This window comes from Anguilla anguilla, chromosome 4 (assembly GCF_013347855.1).
Source record: "Anguilla anguilla isolate fAngAng1 chromosome 4, fAngAng1.pri, whole genome shotgun sequence".
Classification (NCBI taxonomy): Eukaryota; Metazoa; Chordata; class Actinopteri; order Anguilliformes; family Anguillidae; genus Anguilla; species Anguilla anguilla.
The window spans coordinates 46,497,533-46,516,921 of NC_049204.1; the positions used below are offsets into that span (position 1 = coordinate 46,497,533).

The following is a 19,389-nucleotide window of genomic DNA, read 5'->3' on the forward strand; positions in this document are numbered from 1 at the left end:
ATCAAGCTGTAAATTTCCAATACTTTCACAAATTGAAAGATGGATTTTACCCAGCATATTTTACCATTTTGATCAATGAGATGTAATACATATATATATCCTGAAGAGGGAGGTATTGTACTGTGAAAAAGCAAAATTCTTGGTAGGCCATTGCACAAATTTCTTTAAGATAATTAAGCATTAACCTAAGAGGTGTTACCAATTAGTGTATTTTTATAAATAAAATAACAAACATGCATTTTGTCAAGTGCCGCAGTAGCTATTTATTAGCATGGCACTAGCCCTTAAAATCACAGGAAGATACCAAAGGTGTGATAACAAAAAAAAACCCTAGTATTTGTTTTTTGTTATTTTGCTCCTTACCAGCAAATGCCTTTATTATGCAAAACCTTCAAAGACTCATACTCAAATTAATTAATAAATAAACATTGAAATCTAACATTTTGGATCCTAAATGTTTTTGGCTGAAGCTTTATTCTTCCCCACTCATCAGTAGATGTGACCGGTCCCACTGGCCAGCTGCAAAGGTACTCATAACCTAGCAACGCCAGCATTCATGCAGCCATCCAATCCCCTTTCAGGTGAAAAGAAATGTAATGTCTGTCACAGCTGTGGTGGAAGGGCAAATGCTCTATTTATCTAAGTTACAGGAACTCCAAGAAACACAGTTATATTACCCAAAAATGCATGTGATTCCACCTTCATTTGGGAGGACAAAGCCATTTAAACAGATGGGTAGAGAGAGAAAAGTGAAGAATTGTGTCTGCAGGTCTGTAAAGTGCACCACTGCACATCCGATATCAGGCTTCAACCGTGACCCTGATGGCTAAGACTACAACTTTTACAACACAACATGTATACACACACACACACACACTCACACACATGCACACACAACAAACACAAGCACACACACACACACACACACACACACGCACACACACACGCACACACACACGCATGCACAAACACACAGTCACACAACAGACAGCCTGGTTTCTGAGCCATCCTCCTCCTCCCTCCTAAGCACTACAGGGTCAGCCAGCCTGGTTACCTGTACAGGTAAAAATGTCTCTGTGGGCTTGTCCTGCTGTCTGCTGTGTAACCCCAGCCAGCACTGTACAAAGGCAGGGACCCTGCAATATTTTAGAGGAGAACATTTTTCCATCAACCACCATTTTAATGCTTCATAAGAGCACCAAGAAAAGGGATTTAAAAATCCAAAAGCTGAAGAATGTAGAACCGGCTGAATAAATACAGTACTGATCCATCAAAAGCAGAATCTGTAAAAGACGAAGAGGGGGATTCCACAGACCTCAGCTGTGGAGAAAGAAATCTGCAAATCTGAGGCAAATTTAATTAGCACCATGACACAGGGTTCCAAGAACAGTTTGTGCTTCATGCTGAGGGCTCGTAATACACATGAACTGAAAGCACAGCATCAGCTCAGAAGGTAATTAGCCCCATTTCAACTTTATCTCTCACCATGGGAGAAACACAGACTCACTATTTTTAATACAGTGTTTCAGTAATAAAAGCATAGATACAAGGGAAATGAAAACGATAGACAAATGTGTATACTTATAATGTGTGTATGAAGTAAAAATAAAATAAAAAGAGGCTTTCATCTGTATTCTGGGATGCGCTGGCACACTGGCACTTTTAAAATGGAGCAGTGAGATGTTTACCTATGAGGCCTCACTTTATTCTGCTGCTATTAGCAACTCTACTGGATGAACATGATTAAGGATTAAATTCCACCATTACTCGTCACAACTCTGATGACAGACACCCGTGGACACTTCCTTCTTTTCAGACATTGGTTAAATCGGTGTATTTAATGTTGAAAACTATTTATATTTTCCCCCAAAAAGAGAATTCTAAGGAATTCAAAGGGGTTTGACAAAGAAACAATACAATGTTGTTTTTCATGTTAGGTGCCAATGTTCTGGTCTTCTTCAATTGTACCAAAGACCTTTCCTAGTCCCTTTCAAATGTCAATCTGCAAAAAAGCTTATATATGCTATATTTATTACACTAATGCACATAATATCACATAATATGTCCGTATTGTATTTATATTACAGTAGGTCCACTCCTATTTCTTCAGAATAAAGGTGGTAAGGATACTGAACTAAAACTAAATTCCAGTTTTAATCCAATGAAAAACAGTGGTATGGGGAAACAGACAGATCCATTTCCTTTTTATTACAGTCAACCATTTTAATGCAACCAGTCTGTACCTACAGTATACATAGAAGCACATTCATTTAGATCTGTCTCTTCTAGATAAGCGCACAGTGTCCAAAGATGCACTGGACCGACTAGCGCAAAAAATATATAATTATTATGAACCCAGAGACAAGTTTCACTGCTGTGCATGCACAAAATGAAACATACTGTTAATGTTAGCAGTGATCACCCATTTGATTTTAAAAACTCAGTGCATTTCAGCAAATGTGAAAGTGAAGGTGAGTTTTTTTTTTTTAAAAGCAAATGGTAGCAATTTCATTGTGTCAAGCAGAGGTGCAAATTAATAAAGGATCGAGCAGACTCAGTTGGGGAATTGAGTCCCTCAGGCTGAATGATTGGACTCCAGGAACAGCATCCCCAAAATAATGGCACTTGATTTTATTGGTTCCAGATCCTCTTACAAAGTAAAGCGAAATCCCCAAGAATACTCACAGTGCATTTGTATTCTGAGGTCTTTCCACAATAGGCATATTAATATGAAGAGCAATTATTGGCAATCATGCAGAAATGAAAAACACCTTTCTAAATAAAGAAATAAAAAAGAAAATGCTAAATGAATACCATTGATTAATTAATTAATAATAATGGCAATTGCAAAAAGCAGCTACAGGTTGACAGTTAAGAGTTAAGGGCTGGAAACATGTCAAAACAATGATGATTGATTGAGTGATGGAAATACCAATTGCATGCTTCAGTTGGTTAAGCATAGCCATGCTCCATCTGGATCATTGAGAAACTGCAGTATGGCAAAGTGCATACAGGGGCGAAAAGGTATAAAAACCAATAAGATACAGAAATCTTGTGTTTTTCCCGAAAAATAGTGGTCCCAAACAAAAGATAAAAAGCACCTGCTCCGAATTTCTAAACTAAAATGTAACAGCATTTTGTCAAAAAGGAACTTTGCCCTGAGGAGGTGGACATGGGGGGGAGAAAACACAATCACACATCTAAGCAATCAGAGTGTTTCAGGTCATTTTCTCCACCCAACTCTGTGCCAGGATATTACTTGTTAATCAACTCTTCCTTCCCATTAACGGTAACAGATGTTAATTTTCCATCTTCATATACCTCTACTCGCTCCCCGTCACTCCCTGACATTCTATGAAGGAAAAAAAGACAAAAAGAAAATGAGAGGAAGAGAAGATAAAGCACACAGAGGCTGACTTATGGACAAGGGCTGCATTCACAAAAACTAATAAACAAGACCATGCAAGCTGGTGGTTAACAACAAAACTCCTCTCCAATCATACCATGTAAGAGATTATTCTGGCAGTTATGTCGAAATTAACATCAAAACCTGCTTTAGTAAAACTAAGTTTTACTAAAACCTATTTAGAAAATATTTCAACTTTCAAATTTCATATTCCAAAGTATCTGACTGAACTTTGAGACGGATACCATATGCACCCACTGCCACACAGAAGCCAGTCGGTTCATTGTGGTGCTCATAAATACAAGAATGTCCTTTACCTTTTAGTGGTGATTTTCTTTCCATTCACGATGCTTGTGGAGGTTGACACAGACTGGTAATTTCCAGGCCCGCTTCCACCGAACGAGGAGAAAGAGGTGAAGCCTCCTTGTTGTCCCATTCCAGGCATTCCTCCTGGTCCGACTCCTCGCATCCCTGGCAGTCCACCTCCGTGCATTCCTGCCATCCCACCTCCAGGCATTCCTTGCATTCCTCCCATCCCACCTCCAGGCATTCCTTGCATTCCTGCCATCCCACCTCCAGGCATTCCTTGCATTCCTCCCATCCCACCTCCAGGCATTCCTGGCATTCCTGGCATTCCTCCTGGTAATCCTCCACCCATTGGTCTGAATGAGCTACCTGTGCAAACGGCATTAACGTCCTGCTCAGCCACAAAAAAAGCCATTCTTAGCAGCACACCTACCACACCAGTCTGCACCGGTCATGCAACACCTGCTCTGGTCCACATCAGTCACATGCAGCTGAGGTCAGAGATACATGAGTTAGCATGTGAACATCTGCTACAGAATGTGACATCACCTCTGGAGATGGAAGAAGTGTGATTAGTTCCCTTTGGTCTTTAGCTAGGCAGCAGAGTGTAAAACCTGCAGATAGTTACCTGCCCCAAAGGAAGGGAAGCCGCCAAATCCCTGGGAGAAGGGCGCCTGCATCTGACCCATGTTCATGCCGCACGCGGGCATCTGCCCGCCCCCAAACATATTGGCAGCATCATTTCCTGTAGGAACAAAAAGAGACCAGGGGTACAGCGAGGATAGTCAACCGCAGTCACTCTGCGCAACCACAGTGGGGCGACATAGCTCAGGAGATAAGACCGATTGTCTGGCAGTCAGAGGGTTGCCGGTTCAAACCCCGCCCTGGGCGTGTCGAAGTGTCCTTGAGCAAGACACCTAACCCCTAATCCCCAACTGCTCTGGCGAATGAGAGGCATCAATTGTAAAGCGCTTTGGATAAAAGCGCTATATAAATGCAGTCCATTTACCATTTTCTATTCACTCCACAAGCACAAGCTGTGACATCACTTCCTTTACCATGGAAGAGCACTTCAGCAGGACATATTACCCACTGCTTAGGGAATGCTGCAGTAACCAGTGTTTAGACCAGAGCATTTAAAAATTAATTTGTTAAAGTGTTATCTGTTTGAGATGAATTAACACTGGAAATTTTACAGTGTTAGTTATGCTATAATGGTTGCAGTTGTCATCACAGATAACAGATTAATTTTTAAAAGTCATCTTCTTCATTCATTGTATTCATAATCACTTTATAATTTTAAAAACATTTTTTAAACAAAAATAATCAGTCACTACTTTTGATTCGGTTAGATCTGTAAGGATTTGGCACAATGCAGTGGAGACCAGGCTGCAGAACTTTGAGTACATTGGGCATCAGATTAGTTTCCTGCTTTTACAACTGCATATGGGGTTCTAAAATGCAAGAAGAAAGTAATAGACTAGAACAAGAAAGATTACACTGGGGAAATATGAAAAAAGTTGGAGTCTGCTTTATAATTCAGCTATATATCTTGACAACAGTTATTTATTATACTTCCTGTTCACAAGAGCATCTGACCTTTTCAATTAGAGACCCTTAGCTCATTCACATGTGAATCCCCTGCAGTTATGTTTTTAATTCTAATTATTGTATTAGCCTACACAGATTGGATTGTACCACTGATTCCTCCACACCTGGAATTTACTGGAGGGTGGACAGAGCCATAGTCCAGGGAATACAGAATGAACAGCAGCAGCTGCTCTTCAACACAGTTTAAATATAGAACCCTGTTTGTACACAACCATGGCGGTTCCTCAAATAGGCTTTATAACAATTCGCTTTCCAGTAGCACAACACGTGGGTTATAGTAACTACCGCCTGTTTCAATCGGAAGCATGCTGTTGTATATGTCATCAGTAGGTTTGTCAGAAGAGGTATAGCAATGGTATGCTCCAATCAGTATCCTGCTCTGACATCAGGTCATGAACTGCAATGTGACTGAAGGTTCTTGGTGTGAATTCAAACAGTAGACTGGCTAAGCCCTCCATTTCAACTGGTCTGTTTTCTCTTGTCAGAAGGCAGCCGTTTGTAACAGAATGACTGCAGGCTGGTGTCCTCCTTGGGTTCTCTGAAAGCTATTTCCACAACATTTTTGGGTATGATGCATGGTCTTACATTGGTGCACGGTTTAGAGTGGGGTCTCCTTATTTAGTGCTGGGAGCACAAACCAGACACTGATGTCAGATTGAAAGCACACAGAGATGGACAACAATAGCCCCTGGACTTCCCGGAAAGTGATAACAGGAACTGTGGATATCAGCAGACTCTATATCCAGTCATCCAAAACTAGAGTACCATGGAAAGTGGCACACACTGTATAGCTTCAACGTATGAGCTGAAAAACACAAAGCAATCCACTGGCTGAAGTAAAATCCTCACAGATTCACAGTGGCATAAACACACATGCATAATTTAGTCCAAATGTTTGACAAAAAAATAATTCTTTGAAAGAAAAGTATACAGGCACAGATCTAATATGCTCCAAGGGGATAAATGAAACTGTGTCCACCAACAATAACATTGCTTAAACAATTTAATCATCAAGAGAAAAAGACTGATTTCCACAAAATGAGGTGCAATAAAACCTTTTCAAGAACATGCTAGTGTGTTTCCAGATGCAGGCCCTGCTCAAAGAGAAGGCTGAAACTACTGTAAAAGCCAGGCCACAGCAACTCTCTCAATCCTCCACGTCACTACAAAATCCACTCTGCATGAGCAGAGTACACCATCCGGCTGTCATAACAGCTTGAACTTACTTCCTCACAAGTTTGTGAGGCTACCACCAGTAAATGAACACTATAAACCCACAGCAGGAAAAGACAGATTCATTAGGATTCTCACTGCTCCAGTATTTGCGCTTCATTGGAATAAACGCGAGACAAAACAGAATTCTATTCCACTAAATTCCAGCTGTGCACAGAATAAGACCGCGTCGTAGCCCCGTTGAGCTATCAACAGGAGAAAATGAATCAGTTTGTCATACTGAAGCAAGTGAACAACACAGCTGCCATTGATATTCCTGTCAAAAAAACTGACAAAATGTGCTAAGGCTAATGTAGCAGAGAAAAGTAAAGGCATTTCCACATTTACATCTTTAAAAATCTTATGGATCTTCACTTAACCCCTCTTAATGAAACTGTCGTTTTGAATGCAGTACATGTTCCAGCTAGCCTATAGTCTAATTCAAACACTTCAGAAACTGTTTTGCCTTGATCTGTAAAAAAAAAAAAAAAGAATAGTCAAAAATCTATAAGTAAAAAAGCGGAAAGAAATTAATAGAAATAAATCCTCTGGATTATCTCCATCTCCATTATCTCCACACGTCACCGAAAGTGTCTTTCATTATATGTGAATAAACCAGGCATGAAGACATGAATGAACAATAACACAATAAAGTACAACAAGACAGCTGCGCCAGTCCTTAATGATATGTATAAATATGGTAATAACAAAGCTTTATGACATGATAATACAGTTTCATTCTCATTATGGTTCGCACGATGGCATTGCAGGTCTGAAGTTAATTTGTTGTGTTAAACCCTTGGCTAACAGGGCACCAGATTTACAGCAGGCACTCTTTGGGAGTGCCTGCTGTAAATGGGATGAATTGTTAATATTTCTTCATTAGCATTAGAGCGTGGCGTCAACTTTGCTCACGTTAGAGATGGCAGGGCATTGAAGCGGGAAAAGAACAGACTTACCGAAAACCTGGGAAAACGGATCTTGCCCACCAAAGAAATCCCTGAAGACGTCCATGGGATTGCGGAATGTGAATCCACCGAACTGGGGACCAAAGGATCCTGTGTCAAAGAAAAAAATGGAAAGAAAGTTCTCACTCGTCAGGAAGGACTGACCATCCAGAAGGAAAACCAAAAAGGAAAACTGCAGAATTTGTGAATACTTGGGTATTCAACAATTTACATTGACTGTGAGACCTAGAGAAGGGAGTCACACAAAAATGGATAATCATTGAAATGATCAAAATCAAACTTTAATTAGGAAGTGGGCAGGGAACTGATGATCCTTGATAGAACCCACCTTGGTTCACAGGGGGTTAATAACAAAGAATTATACCTACAGATTCTACTAAATGTTGTTGATTTAAATGGTTGCTGAGTTGCGAGGGATTTTCCTGCGGACTGGCTACCGCAGGATGACTCAGGCCTGGGCGCAATGCAAGCGTGACACCTATAGGAGGCACTGTTTTCAAAGGAAGAATTTGCACTCACCTGCGCCTCCAGTTAAGCCCTCTACCCCAGATTGGTCATAAATGTTCCGCTTGTTGACTGCAAGGAGAAACGAAATCAAGGTTTTAAAATGACAAGCGTAATCAAAAAAAAAAAGAAAATCAACGCTGCTCCTCCCAGCAGGAAGTCAAAGAGGCAGATATTGATACTGATATTGATTATTGGTTAATGAGGGTCAACTTTAGTTCATGGCTCATACACTAGCCATTTTGTGGGGCCAATAGGATCAATTATCAGTGTTCACAGACAGCACTACAGACACATATTTTCAGACAGTGTGCTCTAAGTGTGCAACGAATACATCTGAACAAGATACAATGTACAAGGCATTAACAGCAAATAAATTAATCCTCACTGAAGGAATTCCACCTGACCGTACCGCTAGGAGCGACTCCAACGGTCATCCAGTGCATTAACCCTGTTCGCCTCATGGCTGACCATGACTGAACTCTGGCTAAGCGGTCAGACCATGCAGCCTTCAATGTGCTGACTGGAGTATGCCACTTATGGACTGCAGCTGGAATTGGTCATCTGTGGTCTAAAATTCAGTCTCAATACATCTCACAGCAGGTCTAGATCAGGGGGTCTCCAGTCGTATCTGAAAAGTGCCAGCAGGGGTGCTGATTTTTCTATTAACCCAGCACTAAGACACCAGAGATACATTCTCTGGATAAGATATGGTACTCTTGTTCTTGATGCTTTGGATGTTTTCTTTTCTTCTTTTTTTATTGACTTTTTCAATATAATGTTACCCAAAAACAGCTTTAAAAAAGACGGAATGCAATTAAGCTAATTTATTTCTATTTATTTATTTAATTTTTTTTGCCTGATCTGACAGATGAGATGTCAGAAAGAATGGTGTAGGCAACAAGTCGGAAATTACATCTCACACTGGGAACTTCCTTCAACTGAGAAGTTTTACTCTTTCTCCAGGACCCGGGGTAACTATGCATCTCAGTATTGCACAACACTGAATATGTTTTGCTGAATCCTTTTAATTTAACTTTAGTGTAACAGATAACACTTGATCCATACTCTTTGGGCTGTTGTTTAGATTCTGGATGAGAGCGCATAACATCACAACAATCCTTTTTGTTCAGAAAGAAAATAATAATAATAAATATATATATGAATCGATCACAGACGCAGTATTTCGCGAATGCGCTGGTAGTGGGCGGAGACTCTTACGGTCTGACAGGACCTCGTAGGCCTCTGAAAGCTGTTTGAACCTCATGTCTGCTTCCGCTTTGTTGTTGGGGTTTTTGTCTGGATGCCAATGCAGCGCCTGGGTTCTGTACCTGATGGAGGATACACACACAACACAGAAACACAAACAGACACATACAGCACAGACACACGTGTGCGCACGTGCAAATGCACACGCACACAGACAAATGCACACACGAAGGCACGCACGCACACACAAACACACACGCATGCACACACATACACAAACATAGGATCAAGGGATTGCATGGAAAGAAGTGAACACAGACAACCATGGTATGTAAATACTGAGTGAAATCCAATACAAGGAATGGTAATGAGGGAGGAATAGCATAAAACATTTGTCATTGCAGCGTGTAAAGAATGTTCTCGGCATACGCTTAACATCCACACATCCATGTACACTTAACATCCACACGTCCCTGTACACTTAACATCCACGCACCCCTGTACACATAACGCATCCACACATCCCTGTACACATAACACATCCACACATCCCTGTACACATAACACATCCACACGTCCCTGTACATGTAAAACATCCACACATCCCTGTACACATAACATCCACACATCCCTGTACACATAACATCCACACATACCTGTACACGTAACATCCACACATCCCTGTACATGTAACATCCACAAACTGAGAGGCAGCTGGCTTCTCATATGTATTTTCAGAGTGTTTCAGGCAGACGCATTGAGAGACACTGAAAGCTTTCACAGACTAATCTGGTAATAGCTACAGTAGTTTAGGTTTATTTAAACACCGGAGTTGCATGTCTTTATTCGCTTACTCTGTTTACTCTGCTTGTTTTCCCCAGATATACTGCTGACCATGCAGCAGCAATAGCTCTTGTGAAACATGCCCATGGGATGCCCAGCCAAAGCTCTCTTCGGTGTGTTTAACAGCAGGTTCATGGTTTGTCACAGTGCTGGTTCTGGCCATTCTCAGATTCTTCAGTCACATATTAGAGCTTACTGCAATACAATATCAGCAGCTCCTTGACTAATCCAGGTGAAAGCAGACAGTATATAATATCTAAGGGCCTATTCTCCCAGGACAAATGTCATCCAGTGAGATGACCTGGATACTGCAGATTGGGAAGGCATTACTTTGGGTGGGGCGCATTTTGGCTGATCTCCTCCAGTGACGGGCTCCTTCAGAAGCACCGTTCCCGGGATGCAGTCACCTGCCTGTTCTCACACCTGAAAATGTGCTTCTGTAACGGGCACCGCCTTCCCCTGCAACCAAATGGGCGGGACTTTAGCACTGGAACACAACAGGGGTTGGCTGGGAGCAACAGGGCCCGAGGTTGTGTGTCGGGGAGGGGGTAACAGACGTGCTGCAGGGGGAAAATTGCTTTGAGGGCTATGCAGTGTGTCTGGAGCTTGTGCTGTGGGGTAGGCAGTTCGCGGAGTGAAGCGACTGACTGGGGGGGTGGCGGGGGGATGGGGGGGTAGAGCAGGATTGCTTGCCTTTTGATTATCTGTCAAAAGGCATAAGACAGGGGCATTTACACTGCTGTGTCTTTATTTCACTGCCCACTAAGGGCACTGACTCTCTACACAAACCTCCCAAAAAATATGCCTTTTTTTCACAGCCAAATGAATGGTGTTAAAAGACATGGAGATGGAGAGATGGAAAAAGTGGCCAGTAAACCCCACACCTCCCCCTGAATAAAAAGGCACTACCCCACCTCTAGGCCACATATATCATAACAACTAAATAGCACATTAAAAAGCCCCAAATTAAACAAATATGCCAGGTGTGTTTGGGGCCAAATGGCTTAATTTGGCTGATTCACAGGTGATGCACCGACCGTCATTAGGCGCAAGTTCCCAGGAGTGCTCTCCACATTTACATAAAGGCAGACCTCCAAACAAGGTAACAGCGAATTAACCTTCAACACTTCTATTCTCCGGTAACCTTTTGAACAGAGACAGAAGAGAAAAGAAAAAACAGAAAATGAACTGGAAATAAAGGTCAATCGGTGAGGGGAAACCGCTGTTCGGCTTCACACAATAATTCCACGATAGAATTTAAAAGCCATCGAATTTAAAAGTCACTACCGAGAAAGGCTTCATTTCAAGCGCCTTCACTGGCGAGACCCAAAGGTGCATGTAAACATCCACATCGCCCACAGAGGGCCGAATCAGCAGGGTTAGAGCAGGGATGAGAACACAGGAGCTCCATTCTGCATTCCACTTACCCTGTTCATTTGTGTGGGGATATAATTAGCACATTACACCCCTCGCAGCCACCATGGACATCATCTAGTGCAAGCAGCAAAAATAGCCACCGCGCATGCCGAAGCGGGGAACTCACGCTTTTTTAATGTCCTCTTGCGACGCGTTCTTGAACACTCCTAAAATCTGGTAATAGTCCACCATGGTTGCGCAGAGTCCACGTCCACAACAGCGTCAGGGGGTCAAACCTGCGGAGGAGGGGTGGGGAAAAGGGCGGGACGAGGAGAGGTGAGCCCTACCCTGCCAAACCCCTGCCGAACCAGCGCGGTGCTGGATCAGTGTGCGACAACCAACCCTGACCCTGCGGTGCTACTGCGCTGTGAACAAGCAGGACGAGGGGGAGGAGGGGAAATGTGTCTCATGTTTTAACCACAACTTTATGTAATCGGAGACACTGCTGCAGGCACCGCCCAAATGGGAGACCACCTGACGCCAAATTAATTCCAGCTTGGGGAGGACATCCCCCATGACATGAGGCTTTCTGTTTAGAGTGGTACCAGAGGTCTGGACAGGAACATTATTCCATTCAATTCAAGTGTCTACAAAAAATATAAAAGCAGTTATTATTTCATTCTTGTATTAAAGTAACAAATGGAACAGCCTTAGCACAAGGAAATTCCAGCCAAAAGGAACTCCATAAGCATGTAAAAATGATAGCATGTTCTTTTAAAGGATATTATGTGATTGGTGTGCACTTCTGTGTGTGTGTGTGTGTGTGCGTACAGTACATGAGTGTGTGTGTGTGTGAAAGAGAAAGAGAGAGAGAGAATGTGCGTTTATGTGTATGTGTTTGTGTACAGTATGCGTGTATGTGTGTGTGTATGTGTGCAAGAGTGTGTGTGTGTGTGTGTGTGTTTGGCAGGGAGTGAGGGTTAAAAGGGATGGCACTGTTCAGTTCTATAACTCCATGTGCAGTTCTGATTGCAGAACCAACCGGTTGGAGTGGTCGGGTGGAGGAGGGGGGCATGACAGAAAAAGTGTCTGTCAAAGTGCCTAAAGCCCTTTTCTCACAGAATGTTTTTCATATTCAACGTTAAATCATTAAACAGGTCAGCCCATGTAAGAACAAGAACACCTGTGGATAAACACTTCTAATGATTTACATGCAATTCAGCAGCCCTGTCCAAAATTTACCCACCGCATCTGAGGTCCCAGGGAAACATACAAAAAACTGCACTGATGTGACTAATGATTGGAGATGATCTTAGCTGACAACAAAATAATGCAATAAGGATTGCATTTCCATAACTTGGGTGTAATGCACTGGTAAGAATACAATTTAGGTAATATAGTTCAAACTAATGATTTGTTTGAATTTCTGGAAACTTCAAGTTGAATTATGATAGCTTTTTTTTAACATTTAGGGCTACACAGCATCTGTTCAACTTAAGTTTAAAATGCCATCTACAATGTGAACACTGGGCTTGACAGCAACAGTTCATAAATGTCCACTAAACCAATGATTATAGCAATGAGAATTATATTATTCCATGTTCCTTCATCAAGCTTAATTTTAAGTGAAAACGCATACATTTCATAGTGAGTGTACACATTAGTTATATACCAACTGAAATTGCAGTATGAGCTGACTAAGTTGGCACGCATCATTTTACTGAAAAAAACGGGGTGGGGGAGATTCGGGCATAACATGTCTACAGGAATCTATTTGCTCACTGAATCATCAGACAGCTGCTTGTCAGCATTTCAGTCAAATGTCAGAAATGACATCACAGCTCATACTGTTTTTTTCCACCTTAAAATCACCACCCAATTCAGACCCAGGCAACCAGGTGAAGTGAACTAACTGTGTAATCCACGCACCAGGACCAGGGTTGCAGACCCCCTGCCTTAATATAACCCTCCTGTAGACTGCCACTGTGATCAGATGAAACTTTGATAATGGGGCTTCTTCTATTGTACAGCACAAGCTAAAAGCTTCTTCCTGTTTTCCAGACTCAAGGTCTGTGGAACAAGGTGACTAGGGCTGCTTGTTAAAGCATTATTAAGAAGAGCATAGGAAGGACTATTATCAATATGGACCTCTACATACAAGTATAAATTCCAGGGTAAAAATGTATTTGGTTTTAATAAACCTCAAAGAATATGTTCAGTTTGATGGACAGTTAAAGTAAAGACATCAGTATAGTACTGCAGATGAATGCAGTCACTCACTGACCGTGTCTGAAAAGCTCAAAACCAGAGACGCATTCTACTTACAGTATAAGCATATATTCTTGCCTGGAAATAAAGTTCTAACCCTTGGGAGAGTTCACATACAGCAACGTCGTAGACATGCAAATTTACCAACAAAATGTGGATCACTGGTTATGCAGGTTTCAGCCGATAATGACCTCTATTGCCGTACAGGATCTCTAATATCTTGTTAAGCTGAAGAGCAAAACAGCGACATTAGGTCTGAGCCTATGTGGTAGACTCCAAATGGAAAATTAGAGTATTTGTACAGTATGTGTCTCAGTGAATATAAAACTGCACATAAGCAACAGTGTATTTGTATGTGAGTACACATTGTATATAACACCAGTACACCTATGTACCCAAAAATATACAGAGATATACAGGATATGGCAAAACCCTATATGGAAAACCAAAAGACATCACATTGCAAATGCACTTATTCTTTAGAATAAAGAAATTATTCTAAAGGTTAGGCCAAGAGAGACAGTCAAAATCAATCATGGCATAACTAAAATTAAATATATTTATGCCCAGAACAACCAATGTACCCAGTGCACAAGATCCCCAAAGCCACTATTCAAAGCCAGTATTCAAAAATTAATGGCCAGTTACCTGTACAAAATAATATAAAATATAATATTAAAAAATGTGCGGTAACATGGATAGGGGCTGGGGGCCTGGCCGTCCCTTCATTGCAAGGTACACAGTAGGTGTGTGATGGCCAAACCGCTCCCTCAATCAAACACAACAGGGAAAAACACTGAAAAGGATAATAAAGAATACATTCTGAAGCTGACTGTCTGCACGCACACTCTTGCAGCATTTCTGACAATAATGATGAGGGGCGGGGGGTGAGGGGGTGGGGGGGATTGAATTCTGCCTCCAACAGTGATGGCAGGAACCCCCCTTCCATCCCACCTCTCCCAGCCCTCATAGCACTGAAGGTGAACTTATCCATAGAATGGCTGACATCTTGCTGATGGTTGCTAGGCAACTAATTGACATATCAGAGACATGGAGGAAGGACAGGCATCTTGATAATGGGAGCCATCAGGCGCTGGCAGTACTCCTCCTGCTTCCTCAGCATGGGCCAGAGTGCAGGGAACAGTGGTGTCAGTACATAGTCTGCTCTGTGCAGCACTGGGTCCCACCGCTCACAGGCACAGAGGACACAGAGGAAGCCATTTTATCAGAGGCACTGCACTGCTCGTGTGAGGCAATATTATCACATTTACAATCCCCCATTGTTTTCACGACTTAAGCTGCAAATACTCATTATGATTTTACTGCTGCGGTTAATGCTCATCCATAATCTCACAGAGGAATGTTCCTGTTCACTGTGAAAATTACAAGACGCTGTCATGATGCTGTATTCCACTATTACCAACAACAACCGACTCAAGGCCTTAATTGGCAGCTGACTGAAAGGAAACCAAAAAAATCCACAGACACTTCAGCCCCCTTGGGAATGAGTTTGACACCCCTGCCCAAGGAGGTATTCCCAAGTCCAAATAAAAAACAAATATGATGCTCACAGTATCCATTTCTATAAACAAAATTCCTAGGTTTTGTTATATTTACATATTAAAATACTGTGCAAAACAAATGCTTCATTTTAGGGTCATTTTATACAAATAAGCAAGTTGCTGAGGATAATTAAAATTATGTGAGGTATTTCCACAGTGCCTAGCAACAGTTGGTGTTTCCCATACTTCATCTAATATACAAACTACTGTAAATGTAATGACAAAATTGCAAGCCAATTCCCAGCAACTGCTATGCAAATTATAATTTGTGTTCCAGAACTGCCATGCAAAACAAAAAAAAAAAAATTATTTTCACTCTTGTTGTACCTTTTGGAGAGTGACTCCTCACGATGCTAAGGCGACCTGATCACACAGGATTCAGGAGACCACAGACTCATGTGTGACTACAGCTATTAGCTAACAGGTTCCAGGCTGAAACATTATCAAATGACTGCAAATATAGTTTGCATGCTAGGCCCATGCAAACCCAGCTGCAGGCTACGCACTATCACAGCAGACCGTTTGCTCCATCATGCAAACAGACATATTTATTAAAGATTCCTCTTGCAGTAGACTGTTAATCCAACTAACTAACTTACAGACCACATCAGATGGCTGGCATCATCATACCTGTGCTGTGAAGCCATGGAGCCGCCCACTCACTAATACCTCAGCATTCAGCAGAGCAGCACAGACTACACTTTATTTTACACACAATCCATTGATACAGCTGGATATTTTACTTAAGCAATTCAGATTAAGTGCCTAGCTCAAGGGTACAATGGCACTGGCCCAGGTAGGACGCAAACCCAATTTTGAGTTGTAAACTCAGTTTCCAAACCATTCAGCTACACTGCCAAAAGACCAATAAAGTACATGCAGTACGCATGGAAAATCTGGTAATAACTGTGCTAACTGGGCATGGCACTGATTCATATAAATAGTTACTATCAAAATAAAGAATGCAAATAATGCTTGGCAATGTATTTGGCAGACAAATATGGAGTGTAGCACAGTGGGTAAGGAACTAGACTTGTAACCGAAAGGTCGCGGGTTCGATTCCCGGGTAAGGACACGGCCGTTGTATCCTTGAGCAAGGTACTTAACCTGCATTGCTTCAGCATATATCCAGCTGTATAAATGGATACAATGTAAAAAATGCTTTGTAAAAGTTGTGTAAGTCGCTCTGGATAAGAGCGTCTGCTAAATGCCTATAATGTAATGTAAAAATATTAATGGCTGTTTGATTAACTATTAGCAATAGCAGCTGAATCATTACTTTGTAATGAAATTGTGCGAAATGTTATCTACCTTACCTTTTTTTTAAAACCCCAGGTAGCCTAATACCTTTAGCCTGTAGTGCAAGTAAAACAGACACTAAAGTTGCAAGAAATACGGCAAAGAACGAGTTACGCTTAGATGTACAGAGCCAAGTAAACTTTGCAGCAAGAAGGTGCAAGAAATCGCAGTGAGAAATTACAAAGAAGCTTAAGATTTCCTGGTGCAGTGTTCAGCACACACTCAGAAGGTTCCAGCTGATGGGCAGTAATGTTAACAGGAGAAGACCAGGAAGATCAAGAGGCAAAAGACAAAAATATCTTTTGTTGTCGAGCAAGAGAAACCATCGTAAAACTGCAACTACAAGAAGAACTCAATGCAACTAGAAAGAAACCAGTTGCCCTCACAAAAGTGAAGTGGCAACTACGATTTGCAGGTCTAAAATGGTGTATTTGCAAAATGATTGGATAGACTTCCAATAATTTGTTTATTGGTAATTAAAGACAAAGAAGGCTATTTTGAGAAAAACCTCTGTCTAAGATTACTTTTGAGCAAAACTCATCTTTCTGAGTAATAACCAAAGTACGACCATTTGTTTTGTATTTCTACCTACAATAGTAGGTAGAAATACAAAACAAATGGTCGTACTTTGGTTTGTGTTCAATAAATGTGCATACATCAACTGAATTCTTCTCTGCCTAAGGTTTTTTAAAACAACCACAGGTGGCGTAATACTTTTGGCCTGTGCTGTATATAACTTTTATCTAAATTCCAAACAATATAAACAACATGGTAAAGGGTTTCCATCTACTTCTGCTTCATCACATGTAACAATGAAAATGTCTTTTTTTTGTGGTAAAGATGTGCTTTATATCAAGCCAATATAATGAAGGCATGGGGACATAAATCAGGTTTATCTGTGAAACATGAAAATGAAAAAAGGTTTTCACGCAGTAAATTATTGGTATTTATTGTTTTGACATTTTTGTCATTGTTATATGTTGTTATAGAGATGGATAGGGGCAGCACGGTGGTGCAGTGGGTAGCACTGTCACCTCACAGCAAGAAGGTCATGGGTTTGAATCTTTCTGTGTGGAGTTTGCATGTTCTCCCCGTGTCCGCATAGGTTTCCTCCGGGTACTCTGGTTTCCTCCCACCGTCCAAAGACATGCAGATAGGCCAACTCGAGACTCTAAATTGCCCAATGCATGCTGGGATAGGCTCCAGCACCCCCTTGACCCTGCTCAGGATAAGCGGGTATAGATAATGGATGGATGGATGAATATAGATGGACAACAAATAGAAATATAAAAGAAGAACCCAGTTTACACTGGTATAGGCACTGGTTACGAAATGCATCTCTTCAAAGTTCAATTTATTAAAAGTTTAAAACGGGTCAATTTGACCCAAACCAAACACAAGGGTTATAATACAATCCACTCTATCTGAGGACACTAGGTAGACAGTCATTCACAAGGAACCAAATACCAAAGACAGTTGATTACATCATTAATCTAAATGAAAAAATAAAATAAAATTCACCATGAATCAAGATGCCACATGATTATAAATTTTTCATGAGAAATTTGCTGGAATTTAGCCAAGATCCACCAGGCATTGACATATTACATAAATGTAAAGTTAATGTAAAAAAGCCAATTCAAATATTAAATACCGGGCCTGTACATTTCATAGTACTGATCAAAGCCTATGGATAGTCAAGTGTAGAGAAAACTGGCTGAAATGGAGAGGTATCTGTATTAAACCATTTCCCAAGTTAACAAATAAAATAAAATTAAGGTTCAAATGTTTTAACATCAATTTCTAAATATTTAGGGAACATTCACTTACTAAAAATCCTACAGTGGCTTCATAAAATCTTTATCAAATCTCAATTGTTTTAATATCAGGTCACAAAGTGTCAGCAGTTAATTTCATTGTTCTTAAACAAGAAACATTTGTTGACTGAATGAATGAGTTATTGACTGTACTGCAATTATATAGATAGATAGATAGATAGATAGATAGATAGATAGATAGATAGATAGATAGATAGATAGATAGATAGATAGATAGATAGATAGATAGAAATGAGACCCCCAACTTCACTGTTTCTTTTTATGATAGCAATCTTTTGTTATTGACCTGAAACCCCTGGATTGGGTCATTAATCCAGTTGTGTCAGGTGATGGGTCAGTAACAGTAGCCTACATATCACTGTGAAACAATATGTTAATATGGATATATATTTCTATAATATATAGCTATGTCTTTCCTCCAGACTCCGTACTCCTTAGTACTCTAAAGCACTGCACCAACAGGTTAACTGAAACACTGGACGCCATTCCTGAACAGGACCAGTAGTAATACCATCATGCGCGCGTCTTTCTGACAACCAGTTCAAATCAAGTGGCAGTGCTGTACATAATCAGCCACTGCATGGCACGCGATAGTTGCAACGTTACATTTTGCTATGTTTTAGTGTTATCACACAATGAGTATAAATTGATTTAACTGGTTAGCAGCCGTGTGTGCGGGACGATTTACTTACCTTCCAGAGATGCTTTCCGAGAGTTCCTTTCCTCTCTTATGTTAGGTTGCTGCGCGCTTTCCCGACAGTTGCGTTTTGTACTGTGCGCGTCTGCGGAAGGTCTGTGCATATTTGCCAGAGCTCGTCTCTGAGTGGTCGATCGTCACTGCCTCCAGCAGTCGAAGTGGGAGTGGTGTGTGATATGCATTCTGTATGTTCTGTATGTAATGTTGGAAATCGGAATGGAAATTGCTAGTGTGGAGAAGAAAGAGGTGGAAGCGAGAAACAAAGTATTGACTTTGCAAAGCAATTTATATAGTGTGAGGTGTCACAGTG

General features: G+C 41.1%; 1 protein-coding gene across 2 annotated transcripts; it reads right to left on the reverse strand.

The window, feature by feature from the left end:
• Window positions 1-2,609: 2,609 nt before the first annotated feature.
• Window positions 2,610-19,167, reverse strand: dnajb6b (DnaJ heat shock protein family (Hsp40) member B6b). Of its 2 annotated transcripts, XM_035413108.1 has the most exons (8): window positions 19,075-19,167; window positions 11,603-11,711; window positions 9,229-9,338; window positions 8,023-8,079; window positions 7,495-7,593; window positions 4,341-4,457; window positions 3,724-4,081; window positions 2,610-3,352 (listed from the first exon to the last, which is right to left on the reverse strand). In XM_035413108.1, the coding sequence occupies exons 2-8, from the start codon at window positions 11,665-11,667 to the stop codon at window positions 3,256-3,258; spliced, it is 903 nt and encodes a 300-aa protein (XP_035268999.1). In that variant the 5' UTR covers window positions 11,668-11,711; window positions 19,075-19,167; the 3' UTR covers window positions 2,610-3,255. The 2 variants fall into 2 exon arrangements, with proteins under 2 accessions (XP_035268999.1, XP_035269000.1); XM_035413109.1 differs by lacking the exon at window positions 19,075-19,167 and having other exon boundaries at window positions 11,603-11,846.
• Window positions 19,168-19,389: the final 222 nt, after the last annotated feature.